The sequence below is a fragment of the Fonsecaea monophora genome (assembly GCF_001642475.1).
Source record: "Fonsecaea monophora strain CBS 269.37 chromosome Unknown Scaff34, whole genome shotgun sequence".
Classification (NCBI taxonomy): Eukaryota; Fungi; Ascomycota; class Eurotiomycetes; order Chaetothyriales; family Herpotrichiellaceae; genus Fonsecaea; species Fonsecaea monophora.
Window position 1 is genome coordinate 185,695 of NW_019173965.1, and position 21,170 is coordinate 206,864.

Genomic DNA, 21,170 nt, shown 5'->3' on the forward strand with positions numbered 1-21,170 from the left:
CCAGGCCACAGAGATCTGGGGAGACATGGTTCCAGCGACGGTGCGATTCATGACACGCAAGCTTGAAGAGGCTCAGAGAGATCCTCACAGGTACCTCAGAAATGCACCTGCATGTAAGGCCGGTGGAGGGTTTCCCAACGACGAGGCTGAAGTCAAAACCTGAAAGGGATGAGAAGCGGAGAGACTCCAGCGTGAGTCGGAGGAATAATCTATCCGGCCTGGGGGTGAGTTTCTCCTATTGGTTCATAATTCTCCGTAAGACTTTTCATTGGTTGAAAGTGTGCCAACTTGGCTACGGACGGAAATAAAACTTGCGCCGTAAGAGGTAAAGACTGCGCCTGTTCGTCCACCCCCCAAGATGGACACCACACAGAGAAGCGAACATGCACCCACCTACTTCTTGTGAACAGGAAGCTCCACCTTCGAGCACGTCTTGATAAGACGATCCCACACTTGACATGCATCCTCGTGTTCCTTCTTCCTGGTCAATGTCGACTGGTCCCCGACAATGATCAGGCCGGCCTTGGCCTGGTGACCGCGACGTTCAGCCTGCGCATGTCTTTCAAGAACCCGATCTCTCCCTGCAAGTTGCATCGCACCGTGACGAAGATGATAATGTCCGCTTCCTGGCCCTGGAACCCGTCAATGCTCGACACCGTGTGTCCTGGGCAAAGCTGCTTCAGCACTTCAGCCTGGCGCGCGTATGGTGTCAAGATCGCAATAGAAGGCGGCGGCGGCGGTGGTGACGACCTAGGTCCCTGATCTGGACTGCTTTGACCGGCTACTGGCGGCGCAGTGGTCAATAGCCTCAGAATCTCTTTGCAGATGTTGGCTTGGGCGTGGTTGACCTTTGATTTCCGCCCGAGGTCTTCTGCATCGCTACACTGAATCCACACCGCTCTGGTCTTGTCAGGTTCTGCCTGCTTCGCATTCACTATTCGTTTTGGCCAGGGAAGTGTCGAGGCCGGGATTCCAATCGTGCGGCAAGACTCGGCTGACAATAAGCGTCCCCCGTAGAATTCGTGACTCGGAAAGGTACACAGGCTTGGATACATGCGATATTGAGTATCCAACATGACCCGACCAATGGTATTGTCTGATACTTCTGTCCAGAGGCGTTCCATGAGCGAGACATCATAATCTAGAGTGGACGCATGGGGACTGACGATGGCCCGAAGTTGAACGTGGTCCCCTACCAAGATGGCCCGCTGACAGCCTTTGACCAGGGGTATAAGGGATGCGGACTCCGTTTGTTGAGACGCTTCGTCGATGATTACCGTGTCAAAGAGTTGTTTCCGAAGCAGACCTAACGCTGCACCCACACACGTTGTGAATACCAATCTAGCGGCGGAAACCGTCTGTATCGCCTTGCGTTTCGCAGCCTGATACTTGTTCAGATCCTTCCCGATCATTGCGTCGACAGTGTAGGTTTTCAAATCATCCGAGACCTTCATCACCTGCGCAGAGACTTGTTATGAACTGTCTGTTCAAAGAGTTGCAAGAACACTTACCTCAGTAGAAACCCGGACTGGTCGTGGCAGACTGGGATCGATATCCAGCGCCTTTTTCACGTACTGGCGCAACACATTGTCGACGGCATTGTGCGTTGGTGCTGTGACTAATACCCTCTCTGCCTCTTGCTCCTTCAACAGCCTCCGCAACAGCGCGATGATAGTCGATGTCTTACCTGTACCGGGAGGCCCCCAGAGACAGGTTAGCTGAGACTTGATGGACACATCAACGGCGCGGCTCTGGCTTTCATTGAGACCCTCAACAGGATCGTAACCCTGTGATGAAGCTCCTTCGCCCTCGCTCTTGCTCTCGGCGAGTACGTTGTTCTTCTTGAACAGAGTATGGTAGAAGCTGCAACTCTGGTCCTTGTGATCAAGAAGATGCACCAGAGCTTCCCCGGCCGACTGACTGCTCACCACGGAGCCGCAATGCTTCATGTCCCAGGCCGTCTTCTCGAGAAAGGTGTCAGGTTGCGAGAGGCATCGAAATTTAATGGCGTTGTCACTTGCTGCTGTCTCCACCACAGCGTCGAACGTTGCAGGTTTGGCAGCAGAGGAATTCGTCGCGGTCGTCTTTGCCACGAATCGCACGTGGTCGCCGACTGCGAGCCTGGCCAGCCTGGGGGCATCAATACGGCGCTGGCTCGTCACAGAGGACACTCGTCCGTGGACCGCCGGTCCTGATTTTAGCATCCACGAGCCTGGCGTGGTCTCAGTATTATCACTAGCCTCGGCGCAATGGTCGAGCACAGTCCCGAACATATTCCGCAAGAAATATGCGACGACATCAACGCCGTGATCCTGAATAGCATCCGCAAATGCTTCTCGGCATTCCATCAGGATCGTCAGCAACAAATCCGGACTCGCAACCGCTATAGCGGCAGTTTCCAACAGTTCGCGCGTCATAGACAGAGTCAGAGATATATCTTGCAGCACAGCCCGTATGTGCCTCACCACCAGCTCTCCAGCCCTGTTTGCGCAGAGAAAAAGAGCACCAAGAACGGTAGAGCCCTGCCGCAGAAGGGCATCCGAGCAGGGGTCGGGGAATCGTGTCCAGGGACATAAACGCGAGAAGTGTATCGCCATTGCAGGCTTGAAGTGGAGAAATTCGACAAGGCGTCGAATAGTCTCTGAGCCACACCGAAGTGTTGGACGTTGGTCGACAGTCTCAAGCTTCAGGATTCGGCTGTAAGTCTCCGAGACGACATCAGTAAGGTCGTGCCTCCAGCTCAAATCTAGCAGATCCGCGAGTTGAGCACCCGTTGCTTCCAGCACCAGGGGGTATCTCTTGTGCCGCACAACCTGGACAACAAAGTCGCTACAGAGACTCCAGTCGACATCATCAAGTGTCGGCAGTTTGTATGGCGGCTGTTCGTCTTCTGGAAAGTTGGGAAGGACGTCCAGGGTGTCGACGCTCTCGAGCCAGAGGTCAAGAGCCCGCAGTGCCCGAACGTCCTTGTTGCTGATGAGATACAGTTCCTATCACAGGAAGTCAATGATGGTCTCTCATTTGCTTTTGATCCCCTGTCACTTACAGCATCAGTGACCGGTTCCTTCCACGTGCGGCCGATTTGAGTAACGAGTTGAGAACTGAACCTGCCCAGATCTATACTCACTCTCCAGTCGCAGTTGACGCCTTGGTCGACTGTCTCCTGGCGGGATCGAGCCCGGTTGCTTTTACCCCGTACATCGCGGTAGGTCCTGTCGTCGTTGACCGATCTAGCGAAGTGGACAAACGTGTTTCTGCGTATGTTCTCGTAGAGCTGCATCACGTTTTCGTCATAGTAGAACCTGTAGTTTATCTTGGTGGGCACGCCTCGTCGGTGTCCGACTCTGTCCCTGTGGGAATGCGGAAAGGCAAACAATCTGACCGTGTCGTGGACGACGGCGTCTTCTTCCCTGTCGATCGGACGGGGAAAGTAGATTGCCACGCTCAGCCGTTCGCCCACGCGGAGCACGAGGAGCTTTTTCGCGAAATCGGCAAAGGTCCGGTTGACCACGGCCATGAAACTGCGCAGCGGTTCGGACTGGGAGTCGAAGACGCATTTCCAGTGGAGGGAATGCAGGTCGAGCCGGAAGGCCTGCAGGTCCTCGCGTGAGAGAATGTGCGACTGGAGCAGTCCGTTCTTGAAGTGTGACGGATACCGGGGCGACTGGGGCAGCTCGGCCAGGATCCACGTCTGCTCGTCGACGGTGAGTTGCGACGCGTCGAAAAACGCCCAGAACTCTTCAAAAGGGACCTTGTTCCTCCGGCACCAGCTCAGCGTCAACCGTGCCAGTTCGAAATCCGAAAAGGGCGCCGGGTTGCTGAGGATGAATTCCAGGGTCTCTCGATCCGCAATACCCATGGTGGGAATGGCGTGCGCCAGACTCTGGTGTCCCGCGGCATCAAAGGCCCTCGTCGTATTCTTGACACCGCTGCAATGTTCCCGTGCTGCGGCATGGAGGGCGTCGAGGATGAACGGCTCACCATTGGGCGGAACGTCTGGAGGATCGAGCAACGCCTCGGGGATTGTGATACGGTTGCCGTCGACGCACTGGGAGAAGAGTCGATTGAGCTCCTGGCACTGGCTGCAGCGAGGGCCCCGAGCGCGCGCCCATCCAAGGTAAACCTTCTTGACCCGTCCGAGGGACATGTTGTTGTAGCCCGCAAAATATGCTATCAAATCATCTGCCTTGATGGGAGCGAATCGAGTCGCCTCCTTTACTCCTGGATACTCGGCTGGCTCTGACATTGCCTGAGGAATCAGGTCGGCATCCCAGCATACAAAGACTGTCTTGAGTTAGCAAAGAAGAAAGAGGGCAACTCTTCGATCCAGGGTAAACCCACATGTATCGCCGTCCAAGTCGCCGCCGGACATGAGGTCAGCGGCCGGTCGTCTCCCAGCCGTGGAGAAAACCACACAGTCTGTGAGGTGGCTGAGTTCCGGACAGTTCACGGCCTCGAGCTTGCGGAGGTCTCCAGGATGCAGACAGGGATTCCGCGACACCAGCACGTTAACCCCAGTGATGGTCAATGGGGTTCCGGTTTCTTCCAATGTCACACGCAGAAAACATTCGCCCGGTTTGAGCAAGCCGTAAGGATCACAGACCCCAAACAATAGTCGGGACCGGGGGATCAGAATCCGTGTTTTCTGTTCGTCCCGTTTGTTGAGCAGCTTGCCGTATTCTTGAGTGACAGTCTTGCGCACACTCTGTTCGACCTTCTCCATCCCCTCGACCAGGAGTTTCTCGGCCTCGACGGCCATACCGAGAGAACTTAGCAGGCGGAACGCAAAGACAGGGTCTGTCCGTGACCGATCGAGAAACCCGAAGTATTCTCTCTGTTTCTTGAGGAAGACATCTGCTTTGATGCCGAGAGAGTGCAGCAGGAGGACGATTTCATCGTTGAGGTATCCGTATGTGTAGGGCTGGAGGTGTCAGTGTCTCTTAAAACTCAGGGACTGATTTCTTGTGTATATTCATACCTTTGAGAATGCCACGACAGCAAAGCTCAGGTCACTTGTTCCGCTGAACTTCTTCATCGACTTGCGTAACTTGAGCCAGAGACCCTTCTCCATCCGGGGCTCAATACATACCACGCCCTTGTAGCTCGAGTATCGGATCTGGAGGACGGAGGGGTAGTACCGCTGCTCGCGAAATATGATGGGTTTCTTGCTCGCCACCAACTGGACAAAATCCTTGGAAGCCAGGCCGCATCCATCCGTGAAGATGAAGCCATTTCTCTCGACATCTTCAATGTCTCGACACCGGGAGGTGGGGACATCTTGGACAATGTCGGCAGTCGAGAACAACAATCCGATCCGTTTGGCCTTTTTGGCCACGGTCTTGATCTTGCTGAAATCTCCCAGCGCCTCGACCTTCCTGCTCACCTCCTGCTTCGACCCGGCCAGCAGGTAACACGACCGAGATTTCAACTGGCTGTTGCTGTGGCCGTAGAATGAATACTGGACACCATTGATGACAATACCAGCGGTGAGAAACCGGCGAATGTAGTCGACGCTCTGTGCATTGTCCTTCGGTAACGAAGTATCCTGAGTGTCGTATATTGGCCGAAAGTCCGCGACGCTGACCTGCACGAGATCCTCTGGGCGGCATTCGCGAGTGGCTCGATTTCGAGAAATAGAGGTCCAATCCAAGGTTATGCCTCGTGTTGAGGAGAGCTGTATTGATTTGATGTCTCCAGCCTTACCGCCTCCTTCTGCATCCGACAAGCCAGGGATATCGTACCGCCACTCCTTGTCCGAAACGGCGATGTTGTCCTGTAATGTACGCTTTGCTCTTTTCATGATAGCAATCAAGGATGAAGCACATCATGAGGACGGAGAAGGAATGTCTCTAGAGCAGAGGTCGACGACAAGAAGGCTGACACGTGATGGTATGCAGCCACCCAGCTGCCTGATGGTTGCATTTGCGCAGATGTGCATATGCACTTGCAGGGGCCTTAGACTGCCAACTCATGCAAACCCCTCCGAGGGTTGGGCTGTGAGATTGACTGCCTGCGTCTGTGATTGCAGCTGATCTTCACCCGAGAGCCACTGGATGATGATGGCCATCCCTTCGATATACATCATTGGAGCCCAATGTACCGGCAAGACCACTCTGGTCGAGGCTGTCTCTCAACAGATCCACAGAGACCGATCCCATCTTTCCTTTGCGGTCATCAAGGAGCTTGCTCGCGGCGTCTTGATGGCGGCAGACGTGAACAGAGACGACATCCGAGCCGGGTCCGAGAAGGCCATGAATTTCCAGCGACTTGTGCTTCAGACGCAGCTCGACGAGGAACGGAAGCTCCAGGGCCACGAATTCATCATCTCAGATCGATCTGGCATCGACCCCATCGCTTATGCCAACCTATACGGTCCGCCGCATGTTACAAAAGAAATGATCGAGACGTCTGCTTGGCAAGAGCTGAGAAAGAGAATGGACCAAGCCATCGTTATACTCTGCGAGCCAGTCCCACCCTGGCTGTTTGATGATGGAGTGAGGTTGATGCCTGAAGACATGAGCGAGTGGCTCGAGCTGCACAAGACCTTCGTCAACCTGCTGTGCCAAAGCGAGATTGAGTTCGACTTGTTGCCGGCGACAATCAGATCGATTGAAAAGAGAACAGCTTTTGTGATTGAAAAGTGGGAGGCTCGGGCGAGGCACAACGCCAGTTTGACGCCGTCAACTCAGCAAATGTGGGACCCGGGATCGGCGACGACGACCTTGTAACTCGAAGGAGATGATATTGCACCGAGAAATTGCATCATGACGCTGCGAATTTTGCTAGAAGAAAGATGAACTGCAGCATAAATTACTCGACCGAGAAGAGGAAAGTACAAAAGTCGGTGAGTTGCCGTCCCTCCCAAGTCCTTTTTCTATGGTCCCTAATGTTCCTAATCATCACTCCTATAGGCCTTTGCGCCTCTTCTCGATTCCTTGCTCTCAGTGTGCTGCGGATGTGGCACAGACCCAGCCTGATGGAGTCGTCTTGACCGTCGAGGTGATCCTGCCGTGGCATTAGCTATAGGCTCATCGGGCCAAATAAAAGTCCATAACACATACGTGGCCCAAATGGTCGAGGTGGTCCAGACTGTCTGATAAGTGCGAGTGGTGCGAGTGCGCGTCGGTGTTGCTGCTGTGACTGTGATTGTCGTCTTGGCCTTTCCAGAGTATGCCGTTACCGGAGGAGGCGTGCTGGTAGTCAGAGTTAGTATTCCTGCAGAGCTCTTCACTCGTTGCGACTTACACAGTAGTTGTCGTGGTTGCGTTTTCCGTGTCGATTTCGGTGCTTGTGGGGGCGGTCACTGTGGTATATGAAGAGACAGCGTTGGCAGTGTCGACAGAAGTTGTGGTGCATTGATCTGAGTGAGATGTCAGCATATTCGATGGCCACCAGCATGTCCACCCGCGAATACCTGGGCCACTGTCAACGGGCGAGTCATCTCTTCTTTGGCCAGCTCTCTTATTCCCGTTCCGACCGTTTCTCTCGAATTGACGCATTCGTGGGAGGATGGTGATCGATTCGAGGCTTGCGGCAAGGGTAGCCTTCGTAGGCCGAATGGTACATGTGGGATCCTTCGCTGGTGGCTGCGTTTTACATGACGTGGTGACAGTAGTGGTCGAGACTGTCTTCGAAAACACTCTGCTGGTGCGTGTCCGCGTGATTGTTGATGTCGAATACACTGTTACTTGGGCAGGGGTGGTGGTTATGGTTCTTGTGATGGTCGTAGTAGGTACTGTAACTGTAGAAGGGGACGCCGTGGTTGAAAAGACATTGGTAATGGTCGTTGTGATGGTGGTGGACGGGGTAGATGTGACGGTGAATGTAGCAGTGGGAGTGGTTGTCACGACCACTGGTGGTGCCGCAATGATAGAAAACGATCTCATCCAGGCAAATGTCAAGCCTTCAATGACGATCGTCCAGTCTCCAGAGAACATATTGTTCTTGGTCACTTCATTACCAGGGATATTACTGGTTGCTGTTAGCAAGCAGACTCGTTCATGGTAACCCAAACAATTACCATGTCGATACCATATCCGCCCCGTCTGGTTGAACGGCAATGTCGGAGCAGAAGTACTCATCGCTGTTTGGATCGACCAGAATTGGAGTGACAGCATCTTGTACATCACTTGCCTGGCAGCCTTTGTCACTGTCAGATTGTGGCTCAGCCCATGAAGGGGACGCTGTTCTCACCAAAGAATTCCGTGCCAAATGAGAAATAAGCTGTAGAAGTCGTATTGACACAGTAAGGTCCTCCAAGATTGACAAAGTCATATCCATACGACAAGCATTCGGCAGCAGATTTACCTGCAAGACCCAAAAAGACGGCGACAAGTATGAAATGCATATTGACGATTGAACACATAGACACAAAATGAAAGTGTTTTTCTCACAAAAGGACCAATACCCGGCCTATATGACCATGTTGCAACATCTTGATCGGGTCGTTGTTGGCGGTGGAGGCCAAAGTATCACACCCCTTTGTAGAGGTACTCTGAGATCTGAGACACAATGTCTTCCGCTCCCTAGCAAATGTAGACCCGGAGAACCCTGTATCCATGAAATCTGGCTTTGGTGAGAATCAGGCTGAGACATCAAGGGCTGGCAACATCCAGGATGTGGGCTTGAACTCGAAATTAGAAGCCAGCGGAATGGATCGCCAAAAGGCTTTGATTGCAGTAGCAAGTTCAGCTTTGGTCACAACGATATTGTCTAGGGGGTGTCAAGGTTCCAGGGCCCCCAGATAGCATAAGGCGAGCCCGGAGACACGAGAGATACTCGAAAGGAGATCCGGGTATCTGGTTCAGCCATAGTTCGCTAAACTGCTCCTTCGTGTAACTCCTAGCTCTTGTGAAGTTCCAATAAAAGAAACATTGAGTGGTTTCTCTGAGCCAAGATAGACACACGTAATGTCTGGACTGGCCGGAATTGGGACAAGAGTGGTGGTGCCAGAGTTCAATCACAGCGATGCAAGGAGCATCAGACAATTGTAATTGTAGTTCAGTATCAAAGTGGACCGGAAAGAAGCGAGGGGGAATGCAACAATAAAGATTGTGACTTTGTCCCTTGAGATTCCAGATTCCGCACGATGGAAAAAGGGGGGGTGGGAATGAAGGTGTCTGATTGGCCAATATGTTCCCGCTAGACCATTTTAGGAAGGGGAAACGACTATGCTTCGACTTCAACCGCCTCGACGCCTCCAGCCACCGATCTTGTTTACCGTCTTCGCCATTCTCAGCATTTCAATTCGGGCTGCTGCATTGATGGTTGAATACGCTGGAGAAATTCGTCATGGCCAGATTCAAAACAACCAGTGCAGCCCTTATTGCGGAAATTAGGCCCAAGAAATTGTCTCGGTTCTATTCTTGCCGTCGATGACCTGCTGTCCCAATCTGGCTTTTGTCGGACGAGGCTCCATCGAAACGAGAATCTGAGTGGCTCAAGAGAATGGCTGAATTCTTTTACTGTACGACTTCAAGCTGCTAGGGGTCCAAGACAACCTGGGCAAAGGCTCCTCTGTACCACGCTTCAACCACGATGATCCCAACATCCACAATACCGTCCCTAGATCAACATCTCGCCATGGCAAGGGGAGAAGCCATCCGCTGGGACGGGTATCTCGGTTTCCTTTATATTGATGGGACTCGGGAGCCATCAGGTCTGTCTCTTCCTATCCTCTGCTCTGTCACTCTCGAAGTCTGTCCTCACCTTCGTCGCTCGCTATGTTGCTCTTCTTGTCCCTCGTTTCACTTCTTTTCTACCAGGCCTTTGCCAAATTTATTCCCAGAGCCGAATTGATCCGGATTGACAATGGAGTTCTGCCGAGACAAGCATCATCGACGACTGGCAGTCCGTCAACCACGACTTTGACGCCAGATTCCCAGTGCACCAATGGGCCATTTACGCGCCAATGCTGGGGCAATGGCTTTAGCATTGCCACCAACTACGACAGCACCTGGCCCAACACGGGCAAGGTGGTGGAGTATTTTCTCGAAGTGCAAAACACCACGATGGCCCCAGACGGATTCTCCAGGCCGGTGTACGCCATCAATGGTCGATTCCCAGGTCCCACCATCGTCGCCAACTGGGGTGACACGTTGAAGATCACGGTGAAGAACAGTCTAACCACCAACGGGACGAGCATGCATTGGCACGGTCTGCGTCAATGGAAGACGAACCACATGGACGGGACCAACGGTGTGACAGAATGTCCACTTGCCCCCGGCCAGTCGCGCACATACACCTTCTTGTGCACGCAGTTTGGTACGACGTGGTACCACAGCCACTTCTCGGACCAATACACGGACGGCGTCGTGGGGACAATGATCATCAACGGACCCGCAACGGCCAACTACGATATAGATCTGGGCGCCTTCCCGATCACCGATTGGTACTACCGCAGTGCGTTCGAGCTGGGGTATCTGATCAAGTATGGTGGATTCCCGCGCGGCCCTCCGCCGGGCAACAACGTCCTCATCAACGGCACCAACGTGAGCCTCAACGGGACGGCCGGTCGCTACAGCCGGACGACGTTGACGAAAGGCAAGAAACACCGTCTTCGCCTGATCAACACGTCGACCAACGACAACTTCAAGGTCGGCCTGGACGGGCACAACTTCACCGTCATCACGGCCGACTTTGTGCCCATCAAGCCCTTCAGCACCCAGTGGCTGTTCATCGGCATCGGCGAACGGTACGACGTCGTCATCGAGGCCAACCAGCCCGTCGGCAACTACTGGTTCCACGCCGTGCCCCAGGCCGGCTGCAGCAGCAACCTCAACACCAACGCGCTGGCCATCTTCTCGTACGCGGGCGCCGACTCGACGGCCCTGCCCTCGAACACGACCCGGGCCAACGCGCCCCCAGCGCCGGACTGCAACAACCCCAACAGCCAGCTGATCCCGTACGTCAAGCTGGACGTGCCCAGCAACTTCACGATCCCGCAGTCGTCGCGGCTGGACGTGGGGTTCGCCATCGTGCAGAACCAGGCCCAGCAGACGCTGTTCCAGTGGAACCTGAACTTCACGGCGATCCAGGTGCCCTGGAGCGACCCGACGCTCGAGTACGTGCTGTCGGACAACACCAGCTACGCGGCCAACATGAACCTGATCTCGCTGCCCGAGGCCAACGCGTGGTCGTACTGGGTGATCCAGGCGGTGCCGACCATCGCGCCGCCCATCCCGCACCCGATCCACCTGCACGGCCACGACTTCTACGTCCTGGGTGCCGGCCAGGGCATCTTCAACAACTCGCAGACCCTCAACTACAAGAACCCGCCCCGCCGCGACTCGGCCATGCTCCCGGCCTCGGGCTACCTGGTCATCGCCTTCATCACCGACAACCCGGGCGCCTGGCTCATGCACTGCCACATCGCCTGGCACGTCGGCCTGGGCCTCGGCGCCCAGTTCTTGGAGGAGCCCGACCAGATCAAAAACCTGGGCATCGGCCCGGACTGGTACAAGCAGTGCAGCGACTGGAATACGTACAGCCAGACCGCCGTGTTTCAGCAGGAGGATTCGGGTCTGTAAGAAATGTGGCTGCGACCAAATAAACAGAGTCCAGCGGGGGGAAAAAAGTGCTTCTTTTCACGAATGATAGCTGGCAACACATGATCTTTTCGAGTATTTTGTGACGGACTTGGTAGTATGTTTAAGTCGAAAGTAACGGAATTTGTGTCAGAATAGATCGATCAGATATTGAACCGATAGGCGTTGAATGTCCTCTCGCACGTTATGAGGTTGAACGCTCCTGTTGACCTGTGAAACACGAACTGGGACGCTGGCTCTCGTCATCTCGGGCACTCCAGCTTTGCGCGATTATCTTTGCCACAGCACGCGAGCCCGGTACGAGGACATTTGGTCAGACAGCTTTATGGTGTTGTGTTGAACAAGTGCTCGTGTTTTGATCTAAGACACTATACATAAATTCTCGGTTGGGGAAACAAAAGCATTGATTCTGAGTAAAGGTTGTGCCACCCCCAAACCAATTGCTCCATTCCCTTCTCCATCTCTCTCTTGCAGGGTAACGTCTACAGCACCGACAAGTTGGGGAACCGCTCCTGTAATGCCATTAAGTTAGCAGTCTGATCTCGAAGTGGAAAAATGTTGTTCTGAGATGTGTGTAGGTAGAACATCAGAGAGATTCGTACCTGGTATCCCGGAGGCATCCATCGTCCCTTCTTGACCAATCTTGCCGTGTACTCGTCAATCTCCGGCGCGGCGGCAGCAACCTCGTCAACAGTAGTCTCATCCCAAGGTCTTGCGCCCTCGATATCGTTCAAAGCCTTCTCCAAGCTCCTCAGTTCGACCTCCACTTTGCCTTTGGTCTCCTCGGCATTCTTGAGCGCCACCTGTTCGAAGCTCTCAATGGCCTTGATCTGTTTGCTAACGTCGTAGGTTTTCGGCTGGAAGGTCTTGAAGTACTGCTCGATCTCATCGATCACGGCCGTGTTTTTCAGGATGGAGCGGTAGTGTCCGAAGTCGACAGTGGAGGGCTGGTCCTGGAGCACTTGCACCCGGCGGCGGGCATCATCGTTTCGCTTCTTGAAGTTTGCTAGAGATGTGGCCGTGCTGCCGCGAAGACCGAGTTGGGTGCCGACTTTGCTCCAGTCGAGCTTGATTGCTGCGCGGGACTGTAGTGAGGGAAATTGCGCGGTTAGTCAAACGGTATTCAAGCAAGCCTCTTTCCAAGCAAATCTGGGGGGCGGTTGACAGGAGCTTGTAAACGTACTTGAGCAGCCATCTTGAGGAGTCTAGGGGTGAAAGATACTGGGAGGGGTGAGCGAGTTGTCGAGCTTTGATTTTGAGAAAGGTCGGAAGTTGAAGGTCCCTGAGCTCCAGCGAAACTCAATGCCAAACCCCGTCACGTGATTAGCACATTTCTCAAGCTGTTTTTCGTCTGGTCTGACGTCGCTTTAATTGCTTTGCTCATACATCTAAAGAAACCTTCAATTTCTCCCAACTCAACTACACTTGGAAATGGACCGAGAAGAAAGAGTCAACGACTAGTCAAAGACTAGTGCATTTGTTGAGATGCATTTGAGCATCTGGAGACATAGCTCGAGGTTCAAGCCCGCATACATAGCGTACATAGCAATACAGGCTTGGATTGCTGAGGACCATTGAACCAATTGTGTGGAAGACCGACTACCCCTATAGAAGCGAGCAGATCCAGAAACTTTTGGTTAGCCTTTTCCTGATCATACACTCAACGCCATGATGGAGTTGACTATGTCGTTGCCGTTCTCTTTCAGAGCTTTGACAGCCTTCTTCCGTGACACGGAGGCCTGGGTCATGACGAGTTCGATGTCCTTAGCCTCGAGACCACTATCATCCACTTCCTCGTCATCGTCTTCTTCATCCTCAGCCTTCTTGTCTTCGACAGCCTTGCCCTTGCCATTCTCAGCTGCGTGATCGTGGCCAGAGTGATCTGCGTTGGCGGCTTCTGCAGCTGCGAGCTGTTGAGCGGCAACGGCTTGGGATTGTGAGTTGAGGTCTTCGATCTTGGCCTCTCCAAAGATGCTAGCAGTTTTTGTTAGTGGGCGTTTGGACACAGAGACAAATTCAGCTTACATCCAAGTGTTGCTGGTGGGCGAGCGGTAGACATCAGGGTTAGAGATGACGAAGAGAATCTATGGGCGAGAGTCAGCTACCCGCAACAGAACCAGTGCTCACAGAATCTCGACAGAGACATCTGCCATCGCGTGGATGAGAGCTTACTCCTTTTGGTCTCCTCAGCGTAACACGTGTGATCCCCGGGACGTGCTTCAAGCCCAGCTTGCCAATTGCCTTTCTCGCCTTCTTCTCGTTTCGGCTGTGTACTGCGACTGCAGAACCTGCCGGAATATTGGCTTCTCCTTCACCAGCGGCTTCAGGTTCGGAGTCGGATGAGCTGGAGGCATCTTCTGCTGCGGCCTTCTTGTCAGGCTCGTCGTCAGGGAGCTCTTCTATTCTAGGGTTGGACATGATGATCGGCTAGTGAAGAGAGGACTGGTTGAGATGTACTGCGCAGTTGCAAAGGTTAGCTGAGCTTCGCTTCAGGTTTGTGGGATAGAATTAGTGCTCTCTGAGATACGGGTTCTGATATCTTTGAGCGCCAATACATTCGAGCGACGAGTAGCAAGAGCTAGGGACCTTACAGTAGAGCCTCTCTGAGCGGTTGATGAGCAACGGGATTTTGTGATTTGGATGTTCGACTGTTCGTTGAATTGTGGAATGGACGAGCCTCGGGTAAATTGCCCATCTTGTCCTACACCAGGGCTTGGCGTTCTTTCAATAACTGGAGACATGGACGAGTCAGTCCCTTGAGATTGCTTACAGAGGAATATGCCATCATGCCATTACCGAGTACATGGGCAAGTTTCACCATCCGTGATCGCAGCCTTGTCCAGGAGGAAGCTCTAAAGTTAGTATGGCATGCGGTGCAGACACGAACGGTCAAGAGATCTCTACAGAGTACTCTAATGTAAGACGTGCAACGTCCGTCCAAGCCAGACATTGAGGGCTACAGAGAACAAAAAGAGTCGAAGTCAATGGGCGGCCGTTTAAGTGGCGTACAACGTGCTGGATTTTGTGTCAAAGAAAATGGCGTCCAGGGACAAACCATGTCCAAGATTTCCCTGAGTCCAGAATGCCGCGCAATGGGTAGGGACAGCGCATTTTCAGAAGGCGTATCCATGTTGTTCATCTTATCGCTTGCCCAAGACACTAGATTTTGCACAAGACACAGTGAGACTTGGGGCGGTACGTCATTTGTTGAAATAGGAGTCGTATCGCGCCCTGCATTAGGTAGCATGGACTTGTCGAGCTCAAGCAGCGTGGCGAGTAAGCAAACGAACGGTCTCATTCTTGCAGGAACTTGCACCATAGGCCGGAGTTGTGCACATAGAGCAATCAGGCGATCAAACAGCCGACTCAAGAAGGAGAGCCATAATCATGATGAAAAGGGACGCAACAGGTGAACGTGTCAAGCCTCGAAGTCTAAGATTCTCTCAGGTACATCCTGCTCACTACCGAGTGCACTGTTATCGTTGTAGGAGGCACATGGTGAAAAGCCTGACAACGCCTCATGAGTGAGTTTCCCATGATGATTTTGGTTTGAATGTTGATCGCATTTCATGAATGTATTGGAATCATGCTCTGCAGAAATTCCCACGCGGGCAAAGGGAAGAGAGCCACAGCCGCGGAATATTTTCTTTTCGTCAATCGAACCGACAGTGGTGCCTACCCTCGACATGCTGCAACTTGCATATCTTTGCTCATCTTGAAAATTTGTGAGCTGGATTGTGACGCCGTATCCGTGCCGAATTTATGCCTTCGCTGCTGCCCGAACCTTTGCCTGTGCCTTCAGAACTTCAAATCGTGCCTACAATCCCATAGGATTAGCGCTGATCTTCCACAAGGACATCCATTCAGAACTCAAAGGCAAGATCCCGTTCAAAGGGATTGCAGATCGTTCAGAGGATTGCTCACCTGCTTCTTCAACCTCATCACCTTGAATCGCTCGAAGTCAGTCAGATTCCTCCTCCTGTCCTGTTGTTCTCTCTTCTTTGCCCATGACGACTCTGACCACTTCTTGTCAACCTCGAAGCTCTCCCACTTCTTCTTCACTGCGCCAGTGCCTGCCGCCTTTGGAAGACCGGGAATGACCCAAGGGGTGAGGGAGACGGTGCTTGTAGCGATAGCCTGTCGGGGAACAACCGCATCTTCTTTCGTTGAGGGGCCGTCGACCAAGATCTGGGAAATTTCGTGAGCACATATTTCCTCCGGTATTTCCCACGGGTGAACACATACTCTGCCAGGATCTATTATCTCAACCACGGTAGCCAGCTTGCCCTCGTAAGGCCCTGATCGGAGGGTGACCACTCGGCCGACCTCGACCAACTTCCATCCGGCGGGCTTGATATCGATGGTGGACATCTTGCCGGCAAATGAGGACTATGCGCAAGTATTAGTTTGTATCTGGAGTAAAGGATAGTCGGGCACGCATACGAATAGTAATGGGGAATATTGTTGTCGCCTCTACAATCAATTCGGAGATCTTTGGCAACGTGCAAGGGAAATTCGAGATAGTGCGTTCGCGCCAAGATATTTTGCGCCAAGAGCCGAGGCCGACGCTAAACCCTCTTGTGCCTCGTTCCTCTGTCGTGAAAGGACACGCGAATTTTCTTCCAGTATCTCTTTGTTTTTGCCATACTTTTCTCCCCATTTTGCTGCTAAGAAATGTCTCCTTCATCCAGTTCTATTCCCTCATGTAACATCCAACAACTCCCAAGGATGATGCTTGTCTCAAGCCAATGTGTAACTCCGTGTTCATTCCTTCGACTACCGAGACCACGGCTTGATTAATATGTGAGTGTCTTGTTCTCCTATCCTATCACTTTCTTATGATGTTATAATTTGCGATTGAATTTGGTACTGGAGACTCTCGCCGGAGCCTCTTAACAGTCCCAAAGAGATGATATTCATTTCTTACATATGCTGAGTTTAGAAACGTGCACCCTGCTTTCGTTTGGCATGTTAAAGGCTACGAATAATGTACTGACACTGCGAACAGTTGCTTTTCGAATTGTTGCGTTCCCCTTTCACCTCGACTTACTCGGAATCCCTTCAGCGAGCAGTATAAATGACTGTTTCTTGATTTGTGTCAAAGCCTTCTCTGGTGACCATGTAACATGCAAGGTACGTACTTTGTTCTCTGATCGGCTTTTCCGATGATTACACCCTTTGCACTAGATAGTAAATGATCAACATTGACATGATCGTATCCCATTCACCAAGATCTCTGAGGAAATTTGACACCTTTGCATGTTCACTCAAGCTCTGCAAGTTCATTGCTGACCTTGTGCTAGGAAAGAAGCCTGAATCCCATCTGGTCTTCTGAGAGGACCCGCTGCTTGGGAGATGGCCCCAAAAGACCCTTCTGATCCCGCCCTGAGCAGCTCGATCCATGCTTTACTGACTGACGAAAGTGGTCCATCTTTGCATCACTGCCCTCCGCCATTTCTGCAATCTTCCGGCCCACTCCTGCACCTTGCCTTCCGTTAGAGTTACCATCGCGTGCGTGTCTGGGATATTCCTCTACTTTGGAACAAGTCAACTCGTGTTCATCGTTACCTATCAAATCGCACCAGCTTGTCTGACGGCCTCACCCATGGTATAATGTCTCGAGACCTTGTGGTGATGATCCGAATCGTCTCTTCGGGACGATCAACCCGGCTCATCTGCCTGTCTCTCCCATCATGAAGGGAGCGGTAGATGTCAGTAGGACTTGTACACGAGTAGATTGTAGATGCTCAACGTTGCCCGACAGTGATGACCTGGTTGGCTGTTTCCAAGTGCCACTGAAATTACTCCGTGTTCACTGCTTGTTGCCATGGAGGATGGTGTGTTGCCTGGTCAAATGTTTCCTAGATCGCTAGAGTAACACAGCCGCATCGAGAACTGGTACAAACTTCCCTTTCGTCACACCATGGCAAATGCGATGCTTTCATACTCTCCTCTGGCCATTGGTCCGGAAACCCTGTTCTGCACACAGAGGGTTTCTAGCTCGAGAAAAACGAGTGCGTCTGTCAATATCTGCCGCAGGTGTCTCCAATCCAATATGGTATTCGCTTAAGCCATTTCCTGCCAAGGCTCAAACTGCGCAATGCAGTGTTCATCAATCGAGAAGGGATCCATGTTGTCGCTTAGAGTGACTGGCTTGGCCTGGACAGGTCTGTACGGCAGCAACGGGAAGTGGAGCGCGGTGGCGCGGCAATTGTTCGTACTTGTACGAGGTAATCAGGTTGATAGCGAATGCTTGGTTATGGCGCACTTGACTGGGGTCAGAATTAAGGAACGTTCAACGGCGTGAACGGCCTTCGTCCGCCAGGGGGAAGACGACGCACCATAACGTTCGATCACTCAATCTGGGATAAGGTTGTGCAGAAGGGCTGACAGGGGGTTCAGCATGGAAGGATGTTTGGAAGTTGACTGGGGTTCTTCGACTCCACATGAGCTCGTTTTTCTTTGTTTCCCAATGCTGCGCTCCCGTGCCCTGCAAGGCTCACACGGGGATGTAACATGAATTCCTCCTCTTCCGCTTCTTCATCTCCCCGCAATGCTGGTGATGGTTCTCAATCAGGTCAGATCGTGGGCGAGGAGGAAGTGATGGTCTGCCACGTCAAAGACTGCGATCAGGGAGTCTGGAGGAACCAACAATCTGGTGGTAGGGGTGCGGCAACAAATCTGAAGGCAAGTGCATCACCCATGAAACAGTACATAAAACCCATCGCGTGCCGCACCTCAAAGTGACGATGGCAGGCGATCGAAAAGGAACACAAAGCCTTGCGAGTTCAAAGTGACGATCAACTGTCAGCTAACTGGAGGGGAAAGAGGCAGAGAGAAGGAGAAGACCTCATCTCTCACATCTTTGTGTTTCTCATCTCAGCTTCACACCTTCGTTGACTTTGTGAATGATTGTGTCCATCTCGTCCTTCCCGCGTTCCTTCCTTTCGACACCACCTCTTCTCACCTCTCCTGTCGTCTTGTGCCACACACACCCTCACGCCAATATCGCTGCCACGGCGGTAATTAACCTGGTCTCCTGACCGCGCACACTGAGATTTGAGCGACGCACACTGCCGACCTGCGTCGACACGCGCTCGTCTTACTTCACTCATCTGTCCAGCATATCCATCTTCTCCTTCCAATCTCTCGCCGTCATATCGACATCAAGGCACTGGCTTATTTGGAACCCTCTCACTGAACACGCTTATCCGCTGGTACGGATGGCTTCACCTACTTCACCATGTGCTGGCTCCATGCCACGGGATATTAATAGTGCTGATCGAGGTACCATTGCCATGTCGACTCAAGTTCAACACGCTTATGCAAATGGCTATGATATGGCGCTGAGGTACAACACCGACGGACTCGGAATCACTTACATCGGTCTCGTCATCGCGTGGACCTGCCTCTTACTTCCTGCTGCTGTATTTCTCATGCGCAATCGACACTTGCCGTACCTACGCATTCGGAATATACCTCTCGCGGTCAGTGCTGTTGCAACTCTCCATGTGTACTGGGTCTTGTGCATGATCGCCTATGTCCTGAATGGATACTTCCCCTGTGCCACCGAATACTGGATTATGAGTATCTATCTCCCATTGGGCATCGCTCTATTCCAAGCAACAAACTCTCAATTACTCTCTGTTGCGACAGCACAGAAAAGATATGCGCATGGAGATGTTCTGGTCGAATCCCAGCCGATCACAGACCGGAAGACCCCAGTATGGCGCAAGTGGTGGCGCAGACTCAAGACATACAACGCTACAAAGAATACCATGGCATGGATTGGGATTGGTATGAGTGTCCAAGTAAGTAATAGTCACTTCACCTGGCACCCTGTTACTAACTCCCCAGGTTGTCTTTGCACTCATCATCTTTCTTGCCTCGCGAAAATTCCACCCGGGGTTCGGAGTCACAGGACAGGTGACCACAAGATCACTCTGCCGACGTGGATGGGAATGGTAAGCCTGGTGCTCAAACACCCTGGAGTGAAATCTAACACTGGTCAGGTGGCCTTCAATCGTGTGGCAAATCGTCTGGTCTTGGATGTATGCTCCTGTACTTCTCTGGAGAGTCCGGAATATCCATGATGTTCACGGATGGCGGACGCAAACCATCGCTTGCATTGTTGCTGGGTAAGTGTTGACGACAACCACACGTGACGGCTTCTATTGATGACACCAGGTTACCTGCCTCACCCATGTGGTTAGTCGCACTGTATGCTGGACCCTTGCAAACGACAGTCGACAAGTACTTTGTCCCTCCCCTATGGTGAGATTCGCTCCTATTGTCCTATTGACGGTGATTGTCCACTCATGCTATTCAGGTTTTCTCCTTCCATTGTCATCATGCAAGCTTCGGTCATATTTGTCCCTTTCTTTCAGATATTCAAGAACAGAAAACTCGAGACCGAAACACGCGAGATCATCGCCGAGTGGGAGGAAAAGCAGAAATTCAACGGCTCGCTGAACGCAGGGTCGACCAAAGCCGGCGTTCGATCACGGGCTTCTACACGCCAATCTGTCAAGAGCACCACAAGCGCCCGCCAAGGAGAGATGTACACTATGAGCGCTCTCGAGACAACGCTGAAGCTGAATCCTACCCCTCTTCTCATGTTCTCGGCGTTGAAGGATTTCTCGGGAGAGAACATCAGCTTCCTGATTCACGTACGAGACTGGAAGGCTGCCTGGCTTACTGCCACTCCGAGATCCGGGATGCTGCGCAAGCAAGGACATGCCAGAACGAACGACCAGGAATTGACGCGGCGACAGTTTCAACAAGCGGTTGGAATTTATGCCTCCTTCGTGAGCCTGAACTATTCCGAGTTTCCGATCAACATCTCTTCTGCTCATCTCAGAGACCTGGAGGCGATCTTCGAGCAATATGCTGCCCTCGTCTGCGCAGAACCAACATCGAATGCTGCCACGCCCTTTGAAAACTATTGGTCCTCCACCGTCTCCGAGGACCTAGAAAGCCAAATGGGGAAGGATCAATTGTCGGTCGTGTCGACAGTAGTAGGAGAAGGTGGCAGAGGCGAGTTGAGACGCGAAAACAGTGAATCACTCCAACTGCAACAGTTGAAGATGACCAATTTCGGCGAGAGACTGCCCGCTAACATCGGCATTCCCGACGCTTTCGACGAGAAGGTCTTTGACAAGGCTGAGCTCAGCATCAAAGAATTGGTCCTGACCAACACATGGGCCAAGTTTGTAAAAGCTGGCTTCGCTCAAAACAGTGTCAAGTCGAGCTTCACGGCTCGTCTCGAGGCGGTAGTCGACTCTTGTCGACTTCGAATCCCAAGCCGACTTCCAAAGCTTGCTGGCAAGCCAAGGAAATAACGTCGATAATTTCAGGGCGGCATTTTTGTGGGATCATAGCGCGGAGACATTATGAAGGCAAGTGGTCGGGGGGGGGGAAACAAGAATTGTGCTACGGAAATTGATACCAAATGTCACGGATTTGTTTGCGTATGCTATGGGGGTCTAGGATTGCTCCGACATGACGCTCGCTGGAAATCGAGGATAGTATGGTGGAATATCCATGGAAGTTGCATTGGCTTCCTCTGTATGACCAGATTTCGGGAGTTTGTGGCCGAGCCTGGAGAGATAATGGCTGATGCAT

General features: G+C 52.5%; 8 protein-coding genes across 8 annotated transcripts; 3 read left to right on the top strand and 5 right to left on the bottom strand.

Moving 5' to 3' along the window:
* Positions 1-393: 393 nt before the first annotated feature.
* On the bottom strand, positions 394-5,800 carry AYO21_05447 (hypothetical protein; the record flags this gene model as incomplete). The annotated part of the gene is made up of 6 exons (XM_022655416.1): positions 394-549; positions 600-1,457; positions 1,512-2,990; positions 3,047-4,284; positions 4,342-4,921; positions 4,979-5,800. The coding sequence occupies 6 exons, from the start codon at positions 5,798-5,800 to the stop codon at positions 394-396; spliced, it is 5,133 nt and encodes a 1,710-aa protein (XP_022512308.1).
* Positions 5,801-6,059: 259 nt separating this feature from the next.
* AYO21_05448 (hypothetical protein) lies at positions 6,060-6,728 on the top strand (the record flags this gene model as incomplete). The annotated part of the gene is made up of 1 exon (XM_022655417.1): positions 6,060-6,728. The coding sequence occupies one exon, from the start codon at positions 6,060-6,062 to the stop codon at positions 6,726-6,728; it is 669 nt and encodes a 222-aa protein (XP_022512309.1).
* A 213-nt stretch (positions 6,729-6,941) lies between these two features.
* AYO21_05449 (hypothetical protein) lies at positions 6,942-8,347 on the bottom strand (the record flags this gene model as incomplete). Its single annotated transcript, XM_022655418.1, has 6 exons — positions 6,942-7,005; positions 7,062-7,193; positions 7,246-7,360; positions 7,415-7,971; positions 8,021-8,141; positions 8,194-8,347. The coding sequence occupies 6 exons, from the start codon at positions 8,345-8,347 to the stop codon at positions 6,942-6,944; spliced, it is 1,143 nt and encodes a 380-aa protein (XP_022512310.1).
* Positions 8,348-9,722: 1,375 nt separating this feature from the next.
* On the top strand, positions 9,723-11,528 carry AYO21_05450 (hypothetical protein; the record flags this gene model as incomplete). Its single annotated transcript, XM_022655419.1, has 1 exon — positions 9,723-11,528. The coding sequence occupies one exon, from the start codon at positions 9,723-9,725 to the stop codon at positions 11,526-11,528; it is 1,806 nt and encodes a 601-aa protein (XP_022512311.1).
* A 500-nt stretch (positions 11,529-12,028) lies between these two features.
* Positions 12,029-12,741, bottom strand: AYO21_05451 (hypothetical protein; the record flags this gene model as incomplete). The annotated part of the gene is made up of 3 exons (XM_022655420.1): positions 12,029-12,058; positions 12,149-12,631; positions 12,730-12,741. The coding sequence occupies 3 exons, from the start codon at positions 12,739-12,741 to the stop codon at positions 12,029-12,031; spliced, it is 525 nt and encodes a 174-aa protein (XP_022512312.1).
* Positions 12,742-13,198: 457 nt separating this feature from the next.
* AYO21_05452 (nascent polypeptide-associated complex subunit alpha) lies at positions 13,199-13,964 on the bottom strand (the record flags this gene model as incomplete). Its single annotated transcript, XM_022655421.1, has 3 exons — positions 13,199-13,520; positions 13,572-13,630; positions 13,719-13,964. The coding sequence occupies 3 exons, from the start codon at positions 13,962-13,964 to the stop codon at positions 13,199-13,201; spliced, it is 627 nt and encodes a 208-aa protein (XP_022512313.1).
* Positions 13,965-15,306: 1,342 nt separating this feature from the next.
* AYO21_05453 (hypothetical protein) lies at positions 15,307-15,917 on the bottom strand (the record flags this gene model as incomplete). The annotated part of the gene is made up of 3 exons (XM_022655422.1): positions 15,307-15,363; positions 15,471-15,734; positions 15,792-15,917. The coding sequence occupies 3 exons, from the start codon at positions 15,915-15,917 to the stop codon at positions 15,307-15,309; spliced, it is 447 nt and encodes a 148-aa protein (XP_022512314.1).
* A 2,927-nt stretch (positions 15,918-18,844) lies between these two features.
* On the top strand, positions 18,845-20,887 carry AYO21_05454 (hypothetical protein; the record flags this gene model as incomplete). Its single annotated transcript, XM_022655423.1, has 5 exons — positions 18,845-19,357; positions 19,404-19,510; positions 19,559-19,684; positions 19,734-19,820; positions 19,876-20,887. The coding sequence occupies 5 exons, from the start codon at positions 18,845-18,847 to the stop codon at positions 20,885-20,887; spliced, it is 1,845 nt and encodes a 614-aa protein (XP_022512315.1).
* Positions 20,888-21,170: the final 283 nt, after the last annotated feature.